The 17,541-nt window shown below is 35.2% G+C and overlaps 2 protein-coding genes across 2 annotated transcripts; one reads left to right on the plus strand and one right to left on the minus strand.

Annotated features, from left to right (window-relative positions):
• The first annotated feature begins 598 nt into the window (after positions 1-598).
• LOC21392970 (cation/calcium exchanger 2) lies at positions 599-2,570 on the plus strand. The gene has a single exon (XM_010099121.2). The coding sequence runs from the start codon at positions 665-667 to the stop codon at positions 2,432-2,434; it is 1,770 nt and encodes a 589-aa protein (XP_010097423.1). The 5' UTR covers positions 599-664; the 3' UTR covers positions 2,435-2,570.
• A 5,504-nt stretch (positions 2,571-8,074) lies between these two features.
• LOC21392971 (cation/calcium exchanger 1) lies at positions 8,075-10,476 on the minus strand. The gene is made up of 2 exons (XM_010099122.2): positions 8,599-10,476; positions 8,075-8,095 (listed from the first exon to the last, which is right to left on the minus strand). The coding sequence occupies exon 1, from the start codon at positions 10,364-10,366 to the stop codon at positions 8,603-8,605; it is 1,764 nt and encodes a 587-aa protein (XP_010097424.1). The 5' UTR covers positions 10,367-10,476; the 3' UTR covers positions 8,075-8,095; positions 8,599-8,602.
• Between the last annotated feature and the right edge of the window lie 7,065 nt (positions 10,477-17,541).

Raw genomic sequence — 17,541 nt, forward strand, 5'->3', positions numbered from 1 at the left:
GGGGGGGGGAAGATGAGGAAAGGAGGAAAACTCATCGTCCACGAAAGTGGACAATTTCTATCTTCTCTTTCTTTCTTTTGTTGTTTGAGGGAATGACGTGTGACCCATTTGTCCAATGTGTGCTTTGTTACTCTCAGTCAAGACTTAAGGCTCTTCTTTTTCTTTTTTCACCCAACTCTCTTTCTCTCTCTATCCAACAAGTGGACTATCTCCTCTTGACTTCTCACCGTTGGATCACTTTCTCTCTCTCATCAATAACTTTATAATTATTAAATATAATTTATTTCCTTTTCTCCTTTTTATCCCTTGACCATTGTGTCATCATCCTATTCCCTACTTCTATGCAGAGACCAATTCTCTCCTTTTTCACATTGTAAAGATAAAAAGGGAAACCAAAAGAAAAGAAAGGAAAAGAAAAGAAAAGAGAAATCTCCCGCGTATTGCTTAATCCTTACGTGAAATAGTTGATTCATTTCTTTATATATGCGACAAATATATATATATATATATATGTATATATATACACACACAGGGATTCCTCAGAGATAAAAAAATAAAAAATAAAAATCATTCTTCCTCTTCTTCATATCAAAGGTCAGTTTTTTTCTCTCTTTCATGAATTCTGTTTTATGATACTTTGTTCTTTTTCTTTTCCTTTTCTTCCATGGACACCTCTGTTTCCATGTCCAAACGCAAACAGAACTATATTGTTTTCCTGAACATCTCATTCGTCTTGGCCTCCTCCGCTTTCTTGATCTTGCATTTTCACTCCCAAGAATCTTTTCTTTTCAAAAACACCCTCCATCTCAAGAACAACAAAAAACAACAAGAAGAAGAAGGTTGTAAAGGATTACATAGTTTAAAAACCCACGAAGAGAAGTGCTCGTACCTAAAATCCATAATCGACCCATGTGTCAACCAAGGCTATATCGACTACCTTTCCCTTTACTACTGCAAATTTGAGAGCTTTCCCTTTCTGGGTTATTCCCTTCTTTTCCTCTGGCTTTTAGTCTTGTTCTATCTTCTGGGAAACACAGCTTCTGAGTACTTCTGTTCTTCACTAGAAAGCCTCTCAGATTTCTTCAATTTGTCCCCAACAATTGCTGGTGTTACACTTCTCTCCCTCGGGAATGGAGCCCCAGATGTGTTCTCCAGCCTCGTTTCCTTCATGGGCAGTGGAACGGTTGAGATTGGGCTCAACACTGTTTTGGGTGGTGCTTCCTTTGTATCATGTGTGGTTGTTGGGGTAATTAGTATTGTTATGCACAAAAAATGTGTTCAAGTCAATAAGGCTGATTTTGTTAGGGATGTGTTTTTCTTGCTCTTGGTTCTTCTTTGCTTGACTGTGATTTTGGTCCAAAGAGAGATTGATTTGTGGGGTGCTATTACTTTCTTCTCTATATATATTGTGTATGTGATTGTGGTGTATTTCTTGCATACGCGTTCAAAGAATGATGGGCTTGATTTGGGGTCTAGTGATAATTCCACCAATGACTTGACAATTCCAATCTTGGCCAGTTTGGAAAAGGGTGAGCTTAATAATCATGAAAATAATAATAGTATTGCGATTGTGGGTGATGAAGAAGTGGAGATTATCAACAAGAGAAAGGGGTTTGTGAATTGTGGTGTGGTTCTTTTCATACTTGAGTTTCCACTTTACTTGCCAAGGAGATTGACAATTCCTGTGATTAGTGAAGACAAGTGGTCTAAGTTTTATGCTGTGGCTTCTGTGACATTAGCCCCAATTCTATTGGCAATCCTTGGGATTCACCAAATTGAGAGCTACGGTGGAAAATTGTGGGTGCTGGTGATATGTGGAGTTGGGGTGGTATTAGGGGTGTCGTGTGGCGTCGCAGCCTACATCGCGACGGAGGGATCGAGGCCGCCGAAGAAATTCGTGCTCCCGTGGCTGGCGGCGGGGTTCTTGATGAGTGTAACTTGGAGCTACATCACGGCTCAAGAGCTGGTGGGGCTGTTGGTTTCATTGGCCTACATATTTGGTGTGGATGCTTCTATATTGGGGCTGACGGTTTTGGCTTGGGGAAACTCAATAGGTGACTTGGTGACCAATTTGACAATGGCTCTAAATGGGGCACCGGAGGGCGCACAGATTGCCTTCTCAGGCTGCTATGCGGGTCCCATTTTCAACACATTGTTTGGTTTGGGTTTGTCACTTATTGGGTATTGTTGGTCTAACTACCCTTCATCTGTGACCATCCCTGGTGGTGACAATTCCCTCTTGCAAACAATGGGGTTCTTAGCCGCAGGGTTATTTTGGGCACTTTTGGTTTTGCCAAGGAGAGGTATGAGGCTTGATGGGGTGTTTGGAGGAGGGCTTTTGGTAATTTACATTGTGTCTATATCTTTGAGTTTGTTTAAAGCACTTGGATCTGCCCAACAACTTGAAGATAATAATATTATAGATGCATACTAGTCAGTCTTAGGAGTTGTAAATGTAGATGTTATATATGTATTTGGTATATAATACTAACATATATGAGGTTTTTCAGAGTTGTTGCAAATTTTCTTTAGTTTCATTTGAAATGTGCTTATATTAATATATTGTCAAATGCTCAAAAGTGTCACGTTTTGCTTTTAGAGAAACCAACCTATCTTTGTTTGTTGCGTATACAATTGATTTAAATAATTGATCTTATAAGTAGAGATTAGCTTGAGAAGGTGTCACATCAAGGCATGAAGAAAATAACCCTATAATTGTAATGACAACTTTTGTTTTTTTTTTTTTTTTTGAAGCTTTGCAATAAAACGCGTTTAAGCCAAAGGCCCAAAAGAAAAAATTGAGACAGAGAATCTACTATACGCACAATGCGCGGTGGTACAATTATGTTGGCACAAGTGTCAATCAGAAATTAATGTTTGCACAAATTATGAGGGTGCTACTTTTTCAAACAAACGTGTTACTTCGTAGAATGCAATATTTTCAGATGTCTATCTTCTTTTCTTTTCTTTTCTTTTCCCTTTTTTTTTTTTTTTTGGTTAGGAGGGATGTATAAATCATCAATTATTTCATCGCAAAGTACCCAAAACACATTAATTTCAAACGAGGTCTCCCCCAAAATTCAGTGCAAAGTGGAGATGAGTTTTCAGAGCCCAAAAAAAAAAAAAAAAAGAAAAAAAAGTGGAGATGAGTTCAATCTAGAGCGATATATTGAGGTAAGTTCATAAGCAAAAGGGTCCACACTATTGAGGTACTAGTTACGACCCAAACTTGTCGGCATATAAAAAGATTTTGACAATGTATAGATAGAGAAAGAAGAGAAAGTGTGGAAATTGAGTTGAATAATTGGGATGAGATTGGGGCTGCTGCTTGCTTTTTGGGTGAGGATTATGAGTGGTGATGTAAATTGAAAGGCACTCTTTCTTTCTAGTGAAAATATTCTCATTATTTTCTTTTGTATTTTGGCAAGTGTAGATATTCACATACGACACTGAATTTTTGGCACAATCACTTCATATTTCTGTCTTAGTATGAATGTTACGACAGTCACATGCGAAAAAGCATATTATTCTATTTTCACGTGATCATTATTTGCATTTGAAACCTCTATATCTCAATCTCGATTCAGAATAAAAGGAAGAGATAAGAAACATGCATGCTCTGGCACTCCTTTTTTTTTTTAAATAAATATGAATAGCAGAGCCTAAATTTTGTTTCGGGGCAAACATCAATAAAAAATGTTAAAACCCTAACAAACCTGACTCCTAAAAGAAATATCTTTTTCTTTTCCTTTAATATACTATTAATTAGTTGAAAACATATCAGTCTAATGAATTCTTTGATACTTGAATTTAAAATTTTAAAGAGTTTTATTTTTTTGTTTGAATTTATTACCCTCTTAAGAGCTAAGTTTAATAATAATATGTATATATATATATATATATTAAATAGAATGAATTGAAATGGACGTGTTAATAATAATAATATGTTTTTGATCGGATAGTATACATATATATAAGTAGAACATATTTGAATAATAAAGATTTTAGTAGATAAATTAGATTAAAAAAAATATTTATGATGTACAAGTGCAAAAACAGTAGCTGAGATTGTCGCCAAAAAAATGATGTTTAAGCACACATAGACGCATTTGGAAAAAATATATATATTTACTTCAACAAAGGCAAATTAGAGAAAAGGTGTTTATGAGAAAATGGTAATTAAAAAGGTTGTTTGAAAAAAAAATATCCGTACTTAGAGATATATTTGAGAAAAATTATTTTAATGGGTCGTTTAAAATTTATTATGAGTGTCACTTTTAATATAATAAAAATTATGTGAACAAACATTTTAGAAGCTAAGGATCGATTTGAAAGAAAAAGCGTTTCATAAGAGTAAATTAAAAAAAATCAATTAAATAGACTTAAAAAGTATAAAATGTAATAGGAAAATATCAAAAGAATAATAAAAAAATATTGGGATTGGATTTAGTGGAGATGTATTTAAAGTTTTGCTATTAAAAGGGAGGTATATATGGGGGAAAATAAATGAAAAACCATGTGATAAAAATAAAAACTCAACAAAAAATTCAAGGGGTGCATAGGCCTCCCCTAGACTCACCTCCCTCACCGCTGATAAATGTGAATGTCATATTCCATTGTTATTATCTGAATTCGAGAGGCTTTTGATATGGACAATGGGAAAATATTATATGTGTATATATATTAACTTATACATATAGGTAAAATATATATACATACAGGTATATATATATATATATATATTAGATTCACGAGAATTCCAATAAAATGGGAACAATATTGACAACGTATTGATGTTCCGAGACATCATTTTTATTTTTGGAATTGTCTGAATAGTTTGTTGGATATATTTGTTTTTGGAGAAGAGTATTTTGTTTCTTCTTTATTTGTTCTTTTTCTTTTGTTTTCTTTTTATTAACTTATATGTTTTGGCCGAAGCAGTTTACGTTATGTTTAGGTCTTTTTGATATTTGCAATTTTCAATACCAACAAATCAACATTAATATTTTGATTGACGTTGTTGCAAGCCTGAATCCTCTTTGTCTGCAATTTAAATTCAACTTAGATTTGAGTCATGGGAACTAAAAATGAAATTAAAAAATACTGCAATATTTTTAATTTTTAAAATTAACCCAAAAATTCAAATTTGAACTTGAATGTAAATCTTTTTCGGATAAATTTGTTTGACAATAAGCCACTTGAAAACTTATGAGGGACATAAGTAAAGGCCGCAGGGAAATCGAGCTATATGGTTTGAATGATATGAAAATTGCTTTGGTCCCACACCAAAAAAAATAAAAATAAAAATTGCTTTGGACCACAAAAAATTGTTGGATATTACCGTCCACATTGTTTGGGACTACTGAATCATATAAGTGGACCTATATATACTTTGGATCTTTTGTCATGGAAGTGGGCCCTACTGCCTAATAGTGTAGAGCAGTCCTACCTGTGAATTGCGGAAAAGAAAACGACAAATATATCTTTGAAAAAAATGAAGAATTTATTCTTCAAAATGTATGGATATTATTATTTTTTATTATTAATTAATGTCTTTTTAATTAAATAATTATATTAGGCATAAAGTATTATTTAAGAATAAAGAGTAAGGAGTAAACATTTAAATTCGTATATTTTAAGAGTAAGTTTGACAATTTTATTATAAAAAATTTATCCCATCAGACACAATGAGTTTCACTTATAGAGCCAACGTAGGTCTTATCATGTGAGATTTACCTCTTTGTGTTTAGCAAGATCAATTTTTATCCGGACGAAAAGAGTTTTCTAATGGAGTATGGCTTGGCAACTATTTATCCACATGTTTTAATATAATTTATTTTTGTGACTGTTGAATCGGGTCAAAATCAAATTAAATTAAAAAAATTTACATAACAAACATATTTTAATACAAATTTAACAACTGAAAAACAATAGACTATCGATAGTTTATTTTTGCGGAAACTATTAAAGAAACTCTCAATTTATTATAGGGAATATCTGTTTGGTGCGTTTTTATTGAGAAAACTTTTTTTAAAAAAAAATAATTCTTGCGACAAAATATTCTTTATCTTGATTTTTATTTTATCCCCTTACCTTCCCACTTGATTTTTCTTTTAATTTCATTCCCTCTTCTTAAATGGCATTTAATGTGAAACACTATGGACTCCTTTGATATAACACTTCTTATGTTTATTAACTCCATCCCGTCCTTTTCTCCTTCCAAAATTATTAGAGAATGATAAGACAGTAGCCTTGGCTATAAGATTAGGTATTTCATTTCAAGCCATAATAATGACGATGTGGAACCACATAATATTAATAGTAATAGGTAACTGTATGGTTAAAATATATGGAAGCTATTTAAAAGATTTTGAGTGGTACAGTTCTATTTAGCAACGACGATACAAGTGAATCTTAGAGTACGAAGTTAACAGATGAGACTCACCTCTTATTAGTGAGGATACTTAACATTGTCGTTGTTTTTAATATTTTTCTTTTGAGTACAAATACAAAAATAATAACTAGCTAAGAACCCCCAAGGCACTTCAATTGAAGCACAACATACAAAAACCCCAGGGCTCAAACAACATTGTCCAACCTAAATAGTTTAAGATATTATCATTATAATATAATGAACATCTATATCACACTGAAATACTTTCAACTATAGACTACAGTTAAGAGAAGTTCCACTCTTAATCAAAAATTTAAAAGTAATAAGCTAAAGTACTTTTTGTTTTGATAAAGAAAGATAGCCATGATTTCAAATAGAGGAAAATATGCAACTAGAAAAGTCGTTAACCCCTCAACGAACTCTTTTACTATTGTCGTCGTCGATGTCATTATTATTATTATTATTATTATTATTATTATTATTATTATTATTATTATTATTATTATTATTATTATTATTATCAGTAATTGTAGTAGCTGCTAATTAGTTGGTCTTCATTTGGCATTTGGTAGCGACGGATAACGTTTAATTATCCTGAATATGTCACATATTATTCTTGATCTTTGGGGGAATACACCTAATTACATTTTTTTTTAATAGAAACTCATTAGTGAGACTAAAGTCCATTAGTAGATCACTAGTTATGGGGCTTGTATTGTGTATCATTCCGAGGCTGGAGATTCTATGCCAAATGTAGAGACTTTGGAAGGCAATATTAATTCAGCAAGTCACCGATAAATGTGTAGACTTACCGCTTAAAGAAGATTAACGAAAGTCAAACATTGAAAATCAAGTACACGTAGTAAACACTGAGAATTAAAGTTTTCTTTGATGCCATTTATCCTCTTTTTACTTATTTATTTAATTATTTTGAAGGAATCCTTTGAAACACTAAACCGAACGTACACAACAATGTGATTTTGAGGGAAACCATTTGAACATAATATATCTGGAGTATTACTTTGTTTTATGGGAAGCAATAAATCGCAGCAATATTAGACCATTAATTAATGTAATGTAATGTAAAGAGAGAAAAAAAAGAATATATGCATTACAGAAATCACCATTGTAATATTGTGTATTATTATTGCCCATCCCAAATCGGCATAAAAAACTTTTGGTGTAACGGTCTGCAATATTGAGGGAAACTATAACACTGAAAATAGCAAAAGAAAAGAAAAAAAAAATCCCAAATAATTCTATGTAGATAGCATGGTGAACAATTATTCGTGTGGTGAAGGCTCATTGGTTGGTTTTAGTTAGGCATTTGGTCTTATCCTTGACTTTACCCTCACTTTCACTGGGTCTTTTGGGAACATATACCTAATCCGTTAATTTTCTAGAAGAGAGACTTATCATCAGTAACCTGTATTAATCAACAGTTCCTTTCATGTGGGGCCATGGTGGCCATCCATTGGTAGTACTATTTTTTTAACCACACAAAACCAAAACCACTTTTTAAATAGACTGATTGCATATAAAATACCAAACTTCTATCATATATACCTGTTTTTCCCCCATATAGTTAGTAGCTTCAAATGTATATGCTCTTCTGATCATTAGTTCAAACCTTCGGTTTCCTACTCAAGAAAAAAAAAAAAAAAAAAAAAAAAAAAAAAAAAAAAGGAAGCCTTCTGCCTCCTTTATTATTGATTAGCGTCACGTACCTTTTACAACAAACTTCCGTATGTAGTATATATCTTTATATATGTATAACACGTGCAATTTTCACAAAATAAATAACAGCCAAATTACCCCAAAAATACTATTTTAGTTACCCCCACTAACATTAACTTATATGCTAAAAACAATATATGTACTTACTTTATAGTAGTATTATAACCTCTAATAGACGCCCTAAACAAGTATGTAAAAAAATAACCATGGAAAACAAAACAAAACAGTATGTATGTATATATATATATATATATTCGAATAAAAACCGACTAACCGCAGTAGCTATAGCGACTTAGTACTCGTCTTCTATGGTCTTAAACTGGTGCAATCACAATCCCGTTTCATTCAGTTATGATTGCACGCATTATAATGATAGCGAACTTCTACGGTATATATATATATATCCCGTATAAAAATAAAATAAAACATATAAATTTATAACTCAGCATTAATTTTCAATTTGTTACCTTTTTAAGAATTCGGATTGGCAAGTCCAATAAAACCGAAAGCCCCGACGAGCCTCACAAACAGAAAACAAGAATAAATGGCCAAAAGGCCGCACCCAAGCAGACGATCAAGTCTCATTCTGTTTTTGGGCAGCACCACGAGGGCCCAAAGCAATCCACCCATCAAGAACGCTGTCGTTTCATACAGCGACCGGTCTTTCGGGATCGCATACACTGATGGGTATTCCGACCACGCTGACAGCACAAGCGAGAACCCCACCCCGACCACCGTATTAAACATGGGCCCCGCATAGCACGCCGCCATCGCAATCTGGGCCCCATCAGGCCCACCACGCACTGCCATCGCCACGTTGGCAATCAAGTCCCCCAGCGAGTTGCCCCACGCGAGGACAGTGAGCCCGAGAACCGAAGGGCTGACCCCATACACACTTCCCAAGGAAATCAAAAGTGAGACCAACTCCTCAGCCACTATGTAAGTCCACGTCACGCTCATCATGAATCCCCCCACCAACCACGGAAAGAGGCACTGCTTGGGTGGTCCGTACTGGTTTGTGGTGACGTAAGAAAGGTTCCCGAGGACCAATCCGATGAGGACAGCTGTCATGTAGGTCACCAAGGCTGTTCTCGAGTCAACATGCTCTCTTTGGGTGTTGCATAGAAACGACAACAAAATTGGAGCTAGACTCACCGATATAACTGCATAGGGTTTTGACCATTCTTCTTCCGTGACCATTGGTATGGTTGCTCTTCTCGGCAACGTAAGTGGAAGCTCTAGTAATCTCATCACCAACTTGAGAAAATTTCTAATCCCAGTAAACTTTTGATGCTTAATTTCGTATTGATCATCGTGCTGATGATCAAGTTTCATATAATCATTATGACTAATATTGTAGTCACTATTATTATCACCATCGTCGACGTAGCCTAACAAAGGAACAGCATGATAGTCGTCGTCCGAAGTTGGCGTCGTTTGATTCTCGCTGTTGTCATTTCTATAGAAGACGTGTGTGGCGGAGACGGAGCAGACATAGAAAATGTAGATGGAGAAGAAGAAGAGAGCGCCGAGGAAATTGATTCTCCCGGCAACAAGTATCACGATGAGACAGGACAAAGAGACGAGGAAGAAAGACACGTCTCTGATGAAGCTGGTCTTGTCAAGTGGGACTGTATTAGGGTTAGAGCTCATGGCGATGCTAATGACACCGACGACAGCGCTGGAGACGAAGAAGGCGCCGCCAAGGACGCTGTTTAGGCCGACGTCGGCGTCACCTGATCTCGTGAAGGAGATGATGCTGGCGAAGACGTCGGGGGCGCCGTTGCCAAGGGAGAGGAGAGTGATGCCGGCAATGGTGGGGGACAGTTTTAGGGTTTTGGACAAGCCTTCTAAGGAAGGACAGAAGTAATCGGCGGCGGTGTTGCCGAGTAAATAGAACAAGAGGAGGAGCCAGAGGAGGAGGAAGAAGTGGCCGAGGAGAAGGGAATGGCCCAAGTGGCAGTAGAAGAGGAGGAGGTAGTTGATGTAGCCTTTGGGGCGGCATGTTTGGTGGATTTGGATGAAGGAGCATTTGGCGGCGGAGTCGGTGAGGTTGCGGAGGGAGGCGGCGCATGCGTCGGAGGAGGTGATGGTGGTGAGGAAGTTGGGAGAGGAAATTATGATGGGGTTGAGGTATTGGATTTTGAGGAAGAAGAGGAGGAAGAGGAAGAGGAAGGATGTGTTGAGGAGGAGGAGAGTGACTTTCTTCGCAATTGTCGTTGAACTTGAAGCCATCGAGGAAATTAAGATTAGTAATGAAAAGGAAATCTTAGTTTTGGAGGGAATTTATAGGTTGGGAAGTTGATCATAAATATTTAAAGAACTACGTCTTCCCATGATTTTGAGAGAGCTTTTTGGTGCTGTGTATGTATATATTATATATGGTTAAGTAATTTACATGGGGAAATAATGTTCAATATTTAAACTTGTATAAAGAAAGCTTTTCAAGATGATCAGGAGACTTGACATTTATATATATATACATATATATTGGAACTCAATTAGAATATGGCTCTACATTAACACCGCCCTCATACAATTACGAATTATCTTATCTCCTTCAGTAGGTATAAATAATTACATGGTATCAAATAGTATTAATTATAGTACAATTATTACAATTTATTATGATGCACAAATTAATACAAGGTATACTCACTTTTCATAAAAAGGAAATAGATGCATGCATGTATATATGTGTGTATGGACATTTTGTTTGGGTAACAACATTTTAGAAATTAGTATAGTAATATAGTAGGAGAGGGCCAAAACCAAATGATCAGAATATGTATGAACTGTATCTTTATACGAGGGCCGGCATTAAAATGGGGTAAGGATGAAAAGATTGTTGATTGCTACAAGTTTACTCTTGCTAAATGAACTTTCCTTTGCATGAAAGTTCTATATACATATAAAGTGCCATAACATCAACATTACAATCAGTTTATTTCCTTTCAAATGTTCACCCTATGATTAATTATAGTGTACTTTTAATAAGAACAGGCAACGAAGTTTCCTAGCACCAAGCTTTGTCAAAGCAAAAAAGAAAAAGAGAACCTAGAGATATATATACATATGTTGTGTGTGTGTGCGCGCGCGCGCATATATAGCGGAAGACCTAAATTACAAGTATCCAAGTGGGTGAATTGTGATGTGAAAAGAATATACGTGGCAGACCTTTCAGGCTACAGCTTATCATGTAGACCAAATTGCGCCATGGTAAGCGCCAATTCAAAAAAGTAAGGGTAATAAATACCCCTAAAAAAGTCAAAATTTTTATCTTTTATTTTTAATTTATAATTTTTTTAGTCAAATAATTATATTAATAAAATGGTATTTATTAAGATTAAAGAGTAAAAATTCAAACTCATACACTCTCAACAATAAATTTTCTATTTTTTTTTAAAAGTAACCAATTATATATATATATATATGCAATGTCTTTTTTTTTTCTTTTCTTTTGGAGCTAAAAGTAACCAATTATATATATATATATATATGCAATGTCTTTTTTTTTTCTTTTCTTTTGGAGCAACAATTTCATTTTGTAGCTGATTTTTCTTGACTGTGTGCTTTGTTGGTAGTGTTTCCTCCCACAAAGAAATGAAGAGTGCTAAAGCAATCAACAAGGCTTGCCTTTCATTTAAACACTCATGGACATGAATTCAAGACTCAATACATTAAAAAAAAAAAAAAAACTCGTATATCAATCGGTTACCAATGGAGTTCAACTTGATTTATAAATATTCTAGCACATAATGCAACAACACCATCTATATTTTCCTTCTAAATAATAAATATTGATAGTAAATGGTTTTCCATAAAAATCTGTGGCAGTTACAAATCCTAATATTTCAAAAGCTCCATAAGATATGCTAATCATTAATTGCATGTTACAAAATTTATTACTATAGATAATAATCTGTTACTTAAAAGGAATCTTGCACTCTTTAATGGCTATGTATGTGTGCAAGATGCCAGCTGCGAATTATAATTAGGTTCTGTGATGATAATGGTTAATTTAGGGAAATTGTTGATAAAATATTAAACGAAGAATTGGCTTTTATATTATACTACTACACAAGAGGGAAATATTACAACAGACGCAAAAACACACATTTATAACTCAACTTCAGAACTTCCGTCTCTCCTTTTCCCTTGTTTCCACTCACCATTCTGCGTAAGACTAGTGCTAGAATTTTGGACAGGTCGCCCGCGACCGTTCGAAAAAATTGATTTTGAGCTAGACACTCGACTCGATCCGCCTGAATTTTTCAAGCTGCTTGCCCGAGCCTGAGAAAGCCCGTGGATGGGCTGCGGGCCTAGTTTTGGCTGCCTGAGCTCGGTCCGGCAGCCTAAACCCACCTGAATTGCCTGAAAAAAAAAATATTTTTTATTATATTTTTTATTTTTATAACATTGTGTATATATATATATATATCCTCGTTAAAAATTTTACCTAGAAAAATTCAATTGAGATAAAAACTTGGTAAGAAAAAAAAGTGCAATCATTATAAGGGATATAAATTGTTATAACACCCTTATAGGGGATGCATTGTTGAAGCATAATATAAGTTGAGTTCCATCTTACAGGCATATCCAAGGCTAATGCTCTAGGAGGTAGATTTAATACTTGTAAGAACCTAAACCAATCTTGTTCTCTTTGGTTACTACCTTGAATCCATGCAATAGTATATCTAATTCTTTTAATGTGAGTAGCCATTTCTTTTAAACCGGATTTAAATATTAAATTAATTACGTGGCATGCACAACATTGGTGAAAAATAGTACAATCACCAAATAAACTTAAATCATTTTCGAAGTACTCAATTACTTTAGTATTTGCACTAGCATTATCTAATATTATAGCCATTACTTTATCTCTTAATCTAAATTTATTAATTACATTTAAAATTGTATTATATATTAAATCGGCGCTATGTGATCCTAAAACACATTTAAAACTTAATATTCTCTTATCTAAATTGAATCCTTTAAAGTAATGTCCGGTTACAGCTAAATAATCTTTATTGGCAACGGCAGACCAAATATCTGCCATTAACGCAACGCAACCGCTAGTCGAGTGTAAAAGATTTATTAATGCTTCTTTTTCTTTTTTAAATAATTTTAACAAATCTTTCCTAAGAGTAGTTTTTGAAGTAGACTGTGCATTAGGATTATGTACAACTTTAATATATCGTTGCCAATTAGGATGCTCTATAAAACTAAGTGGTTGATCTAATGCAGCTATCATTCGTGCAACTTCCATACGATCTGCTTGTGGATCGTATTTCCAAGTGGTTAGACCACCAATTGCGCGATCAAAAGATAATTATATTTGGCGGAGTTTGGCTCCGCCGGACTGGCTAAGCTTTTGAAGACACTTTTCAGAGTGTCTTCTCAAGTGTGTTGTGACGTGAATAGTTTCGCCTTATAATTTAGATAAATAATATTTACATGAGCTATATGTTTAGTGTTACTGTCCTTGTCGATCTCCTCAATTGTGTCGTAGTGATCCCAAATTGTCCAGGTGGGCTTCTATTTTCTCTTGGAGCTTGCAACACTTGCATACACAGTAGCACTTGCACTTGCCGCTTCTCCACGTCTGCCACCATTGCGACCACGACCTCCAGTATCTCTACCATGGCTCGGATTAGTAGGTTCCTCAGTTGATTGTGTTTAGGATTCCTACGTAATAAATTCATTAGTGGAAAATTGTCTTTCTTTCACGTTGTGTTGGGCATCAACAGGATTACCACCATAACCAAAATAATCCATTATAAAAAATAAGAGTGATTTGAGAGAGAGAGCTTTAGGATATTGTGATTGTTTTCAAAAAAAATTGTAAGAGAGATTGAGAGAGATTGAGAGAAATTGAGAGAGATTGAGAGAAATTGAGAGGGATTGAGAGAGTTTGGGTAAGAAAAATGTGTGGGTATCGAGGTATTTATAGGGAAATTTTTGGGTTAAAAAATTGATTTGTTTCCCCCAAATTCGAATACAACGGCCATTATTTTGTCTCGGCGGGGTGGGGTTGGGCCGAAAATCAAACAACGAAAAAAAAAAAAAAAAAAAAAAAGAGCCGTTGGAGTCAGTCAGCGGGTCGGGTCGGGCGCTAACGGTCAAAATTATAGCCATTGGTCGGGCTTCGTGCAAGTTGGGCCGGAGTGCAAAAATTCAAAAAAATTTCGGCGGACAACAGTTGATGGCGCTCTCTCGGCGGCGACTCCGGCGAGTCATCCATTTTCGGGCAGCCCGAGCCTGAGCCCGAAAATGGAACTTGGACAGGCTGGCTGTTGGGCCTACCCGCCAAGCCTGAAAAATTCAGGCTTCGAGCAAGCCCGCCAGTCTAAAGTTCCAGTACTGCATAAGACCTCTTGCTCTAATGGCACTGGAGAGGATTTGGGCGGGGTAAAATTTGGATAAAAAATTGCGGGTTCAATCCCATGTTGTATAAAAAAAAAAATAGTTCCACTCACCATTCTCAATAACATCCACGTTCCTAATATAAATAATACATATTAGTTATATTCTTAAAAGAATAAAACGAAAAGGAAATAGATAAACCATGCCTAGAGAAATGAAGTCCATTAAAATAGAACCACCAAATTCACTTACAAAATGTACTCCCGAATATTTCTCTAAAAGACATTACTTATTGGGCATAATAATCTGAAAGTGATAGACATCACGCATGTGATGCATTTTTTTTGGACCTGATTGGGCCAACGGAAAATGATATCATTTATACCCTCATGAGTGTAGCCATACAATCCATCTTTATCGGCATACCAAATGCATCTGGCACATCTCTTCCAATCCCTTCTGTGATTGTAGAGATCAAATAATCTCGCCAAGTGAGTCCACAGAAGAAGAGTGTCGTACCAAAAATATTGTTACGAAATTCCCAACTATAAATTTGATCGAAACCTAGAACGTGAACTCCCAAATCGTCGTCCTTCGATTTACAATGAACTGTAAGATTTAAGTGAGCAATCTCTGACTTTAACATGTTGAGGACGCAGACGGCGATTTTGCTCCCGTTGCCGTCGGAGTGACATCTTTCTGATTGTAGGTCATTTTTCTTGATTGTGCTTCCTCTACTTGTAAGTGGTAGGGCAATTTGCTCCCACAGAGAAATAAACAATATTAAGGAAAACAAGAAAGCTTGCTTTCCATGTAAACTCATGTTTGAGAGTTGATATAATTTTTTTTTTTTTTTCGCTTTTATTTTAACTGCTACTGCTTGATATTGATACTTTGATACAATGAAGCAGTGTCACTTAAATATTGTTCAAGAAAAAAGAAATGTTATTTATATTCTCCTTCCCAATAAATGCCTTACCTTAAATGCTTTTCCCTGAAATGTTTTAAGGTTACAAAATTTCAAGTTTACGAGCATCTATTCTTTCCATAAGATATGTGGTTTATGAATTTACCAAATTTGCTTGCACTAGTGTAGAACTGATAATTAATTTACACTTAGCCACACCTTTTTCTTTTTTAAGGACACACCTTTTTTTCTAATAAATGGTATCATATAGTTACTATTTACTAATATCTGTCGGAGATGTGGAGCCAGCGCTAGTATGCGCTGCGGCGCCAGGGGCTGCATTAGCAGTCCGTTTGGACAGAAGACACAGCGCTGCAGCTCTGTGTAATCAGCACCGCAGCACTCCGGAAAAACTCCGTTGGGCGCCGCAGCGCCGAGGAGTGGGAGCCACAATTTGGGCTTTTTTGAAGGTTTTTTCTCCTATTCCATGTACAATATAAATACCTAATATTCGGGTCTAATTGTGGTGATTTTTCTTAGAGAAAATAGAGTGTTGAGGGAAAGGAAACATATTTGAGAGTGAGAAAAACACAAAGTGAAATTAAGTGTGTTGGACTTTAAGGTGCACATAATGATAATAATGCATAGTCCAAAAGTCAACGCCCATATTATAATAAGAAAAATACTTTCTATATTTTATGCTTGCCCCTTTAAGATAAGTGGCTATAAATAGCTAGATAATAAGACACAAACTGTAGAGCGTGACAAAAATACGTTAAAATTTGTCACTTCTCTCACTCTCCTAGTCTTCCGTAGGTTTTGAGTTGTGGATCTATCGTTGTTGCTCGAGCTTTGCCTTTGTAATAACCATGCACACCGTGAGTAATTAAGGACGTGATAATGATCGTGACCGTAGAGGATCGTGACTTAGAACATGAAGATCATATTCGTGATTGGAGCATTGTGAAGCTATCCCGTAACGAAAACTTGAGATCTAACCTAAAATTACCGTAGACGCTTCTGCACATATAACTGGTGGTATATTTTCCTTCACAGTAAATTTCTTCTAATTGTTCGTCAACAAATATAGTTTAATTTGAGGTGGTAGAACATAACGTAGCTAAATTGATAAATCTGTACAAAAATTCTTACGTGATTGTTCATTTTCCTTTTCGCTGTTTTTACTTCTTCGTTGCTGATATTCACATTGGGTTTCGCCTAATTTTCCCCAACAATATATATAGTCTCCACGTTTTCATTCCAATAATTAAAAAAATCACACGCCTTTTAAGCGCAACACGTATGTATTAATTAAATACTGACTGAATGACTTCTAACATGAAACATGTGCCTATTATAGAGTCAGTTATTACCACGTTAAAAACGAGAAATCTATCATAATCAAGTTTTACATACAAAAGTTTTTGTTTGTTTTCCTCTTAAGATTTTCCTATTTTTACTAAAATTGCAAAGATATGAAGACTCTTATGTATCAAATTGTAATGACGATTCGACCACCGAGGGTCGTGGTGTAGTGGTAAGAATGTTTTTGTTAAGTCTTTTCTACCTATTTTTTCAAGGTTTGATACTCTGCATCTACGCGTTGTTGTCCTACCCTTATGAGAGATTAAGTGGGCCTTAGGAGGCCTCACATGATTGAAGGAAGTGAAAATTGGTTAGTTGGTCGGTGGGAAACTAATTCAGACCCTTTCTACGTACTCAATAGTCTTTGGGATTGCCCCTATAGCTAAAGGGGTTAGGGAACATGACGTGCACCACCAGATTTTTTTTAATTAGCAAAAAAAAGAGTATATTGCAATAATTTTACAAATTGAGGAAGTAATTTGTTATAATTAAAAGTTTGAGGGGACAATTTATTAAATCATGACAAATTTAGGGAGTAAATGTGCTGAAAACTCTAAAAAAAAATTGTAATGACGATTCGATCATTTTCTAAAACAAAAAGGAAAAAGAATTAGAGCATGGGCTGGTATTTGACCAGAACGGAAGTATTAACTCCTCTGCAAGTATGTTTAATGTGTGCAATGAGAGAGAGAGAGAGAGAGAGAGAGAGAGAGAGAGAGAGAGAGAGAGAGAGAGAGAGAGAGAGAGAGGAAACAAAAAGCAAAAGAAAGAA

This window comes from Morus notabilis, unplaced genomic scaffold (genome assembly GCF_000414095.1).
Source record: "Morus notabilis unplaced genomic scaffold, ASM41409v2 Scaffold1404, whole genome shotgun sequence".
NCBI classification, from domain to species: domain Eukaryota; kingdom Viridiplantae; phylum Streptophyta; class Magnoliopsida; order Rosales; family Moraceae; genus Morus; species Morus notabilis.

What these genes read in the sequence shown, in the direction of transcription:
- LOC21392970 (XM_010099121.2), top strand. Translation starts at nt 665, where the DNA reads ATGGACACCTCTGTTTCCATGTCCAAACGCAAACAGAACTATATTGTT.
- LOC21392971 (XM_010099122.2), bottom strand. Translation starts at nt 10,366, where the DNA reads ATGGCTTCAAGTTCAACGACAATTGCGAAGAAAGTCACTCTCCTCCTC.